This window comes from Octopus bimaculoides, chromosome 16 (assembly GCF_001194135.2).
Source record: "Octopus bimaculoides isolate UCB-OBI-ISO-001 chromosome 16, ASM119413v2, whole genome shotgun sequence".
In the NCBI taxonomy this organism is placed as follows: domain Eukaryota; kingdom Metazoa; phylum Mollusca; class Cephalopoda; order Octopoda; family Octopodidae; genus Octopus; species Octopus bimaculoides.
In genome coordinates this window covers 34,099,024-34,101,686 of record NC_068996.1, presented here as the reverse complement: position 1 = coordinate 34,101,686, position 2,663 = coordinate 34,099,024, and the positions used below count along the sequence as shown (strand labels likewise).

The window sequence follows — 2,663 nt, the reverse complement described above, 5'->3', positions numbered from 1 at the left end:
TATATATATACATATACATATATATATATATATACATACATATATACACACACACACACACACACTTATATGCACTCATCTATATATGCATAATTGCACATACATAAACATACATGAGACATCATGCTGTACTTCATCACATCTTGAGATCATTTATACCAACGAAATGTACTTCTTATGATATGCGTACATTTCAGAGCATTATTCTTTACTTTATTGATCAATTTATCCTTATATAATCAATTTATATATATATATATATATACACACACACACACACACACACATACATACATACACACACCAGTTTATTTCATTATATATTTACTAATGTATATATTATATATGCACAATTTAATATAAATGTTATATTCTTATGCAGAAGAGGATTTACCAGATACTGCTATCAGGGAAACATTTGAAGAAACTGGTGTTAAATGTAAATTTGAATCACTATTAGCATTCCGCCATCAACACAACTACTATTTTGGCTGCTCAGATATATATTTTGTTTGTGTTTTACGGCCATTAACTGAAGAGATAAATCCATGTTTACAAGAAGTGAAAGAATGTAAATGGATGGATGTAAGTATTACAAAATAGTATATTTTCCTTATTTTATAGCCTCGCTTTCACATAACTTCATTTACTTAAATTTGTTTTCTTCCTTTTTTTTTACACTTTTTTTGTGGTGTCCCTTCACTACTCTATTAACATGATTCCAATGATCTTTCCAGTTTAAATTTTGGCTTAACTTAGGAAGATTGTCTGAAAGATATTTGGAAAGTATACTGTTCAAGAACATTATGTCAAAACGCCCCAAATGTGAAAAATGGTCTAAAAACAGACATTTTTAATATAAATTTTTAAGTAATGGTGTAGTTTCTTTTTAAAATACTTGTAATTTAATTGCAAAAACAATTATTTGTGTTATAATCTACTCCTTAGTCCTTCATACATTTTTGGATGCAATACTTGGAAACATCATCAGTGTTGTATCCTTGGGACACTGGGTGCTTAGTGTTTTGTGACATTCACCTTCATCTAAGCAACTAGGCCTAGGTTTGATAAAGCCTTGGTCTGTGACCAAGTATCTTACTACTCACCTCTAGCAGTCACCTATTTCTTAGCCAGAGCCATCTTGATGCATTTTCTGTATCTTCCTCATTCCTTTTGAGAGTTCCTTGTTTTTGATAATGCTACTATCCATAATGTTCAGGATTCCATAGGCCTTACTAAGAAAACAATATGCAATCCATCACCAGCCTATTTCCGCTGGCACACACTTGATCCTCCGCCAACTCTTGGTTCTTCACCTTCTACTCTTGCATCTCTTCCATCTTCTCCTGTTAGGACACATTTAACTCCAATAAAATATGCTGTCTTGCAGCTTCAGAAACCATGATAATGTTTAATCTCAATGAGGACTCAACAAGATGTGATGAAATTTTCAGCTGCCTCTCCAAGTCAACTCTCATCACTCTGTCATATTCTGTGGAAAGCCAAATCCTCAGAGCAATTATTAGGTCTTTTCTTTGGTGTCCTTAATAAAGATGATCCTCTTGATTGTGGTCTTTGGATTATTGAATGACTTCTGAAATGTTTGCTTCTTTGTAAAGAATAAAGGAGTAGTTGCACTTGAGTGGTTTCTGGTAGGCTTGTTTATTAGACCATAAAATAATTTGAACTCAACACTATGAATTAAGAAACAATCCTCTTGTTTAAAGCTGTTTATTCTTCTTCATGGTACCCATTAGATGCTGTGACTTTAAGAGTTAATTGATTTAATAATTTTCTTATATTGCTTCTCCATTCTTGAATGAAAAGGAAATTAATTTATAAAAGTTCATTTTTTAATCAATTTTTATTGTGAAATTCTTAATAAAAATCTTTTAACATGTCTACATTATTTCATTTCAGTTGGATGAATATATTAATAATACAGATATTACTGATGCAAACAGATTTTTTGCTCAAAGTTACAAGCAGCAGCTTGAAACTAAGATGGCTGTGAAACCAACCAAAGTTTGGAATTACAGAAAAAATCTGAAAAATAATATCTATTCTCTTCAAACGTTACAAGATTGAATTTTTATATATATAGTTAATGATTGTGAATTAGTAAAATCTAAAATTTTATTTTTCATTTTCTATGATATTTTGGTTGAAATATTTTGATATCAACACGATTTATGAAAGCAGTTACCTTCAGAATTTTCCAATAAAACAATTATACAAATATTTATAACGTTTTCTTTGTTGGTTTGAGTTTTCTTCCATTTTATTTTCTTATTTTTAAAATATCCAAAACATGAAGCTGTTTAAATTAATAAAGTTACAGTCAATTGAATCAAGACAACCTCACCACACAACCATCTATTTCTGGGCTCTCTGCTGTCATTGATCTCTCTCCTATTCCCCTCCTTGGTCATCCAAACAAATGTACTCATCCTAGGCTATTGAATACCTTTTACACTTCCTATCACTCCACATCCACCCATTTCTGCTATCATTGTTTCTTCTCTCCTTCCCATCCTCTGTCTACATGCCTCAAGTTACTGTGAGCTTTCTACGGTTACAGTGTACAGTGTAACTGTAGTGTAACTACAGTTACAGTGTACAAGATAACCCATTCCTGTGCCGGTGCCATTGGGTCTCCCTCT

The 2,663-nt window shown here is 31.7% G+C and overlaps 1 protein-coding gene across 6 annotated transcripts in view; it reads left to right on the top strand.

Moving 5' to 3' along the window:
- The window catches only part of LOC106882168 (uncharacterized), a 76,250-nt gene extending 74,002 nt beyond the window's left edge, over positions 1-2,248 (top strand). For all 6 annotated transcript variants that reach the window (XM_014932750.2, XM_014932752.2, XM_014932755.2 and 3 more), the window contains 2 exons: positions 383-585; positions 1,921-2,248. In XM_014932750.2, coding sequence (XP_014788236.1) covers positions 383-585; positions 1,921-2,088 — 371 coding nt within the window. In that variant the 3' untranslated portion in view covers positions 2,089-2,248. The remainder of the gene's footprint in view (positions 1-382; positions 586-1,920) is intronic.
- The last annotated feature ends 415 nt before the right edge of the window (positions 2,249-2,663 follow it).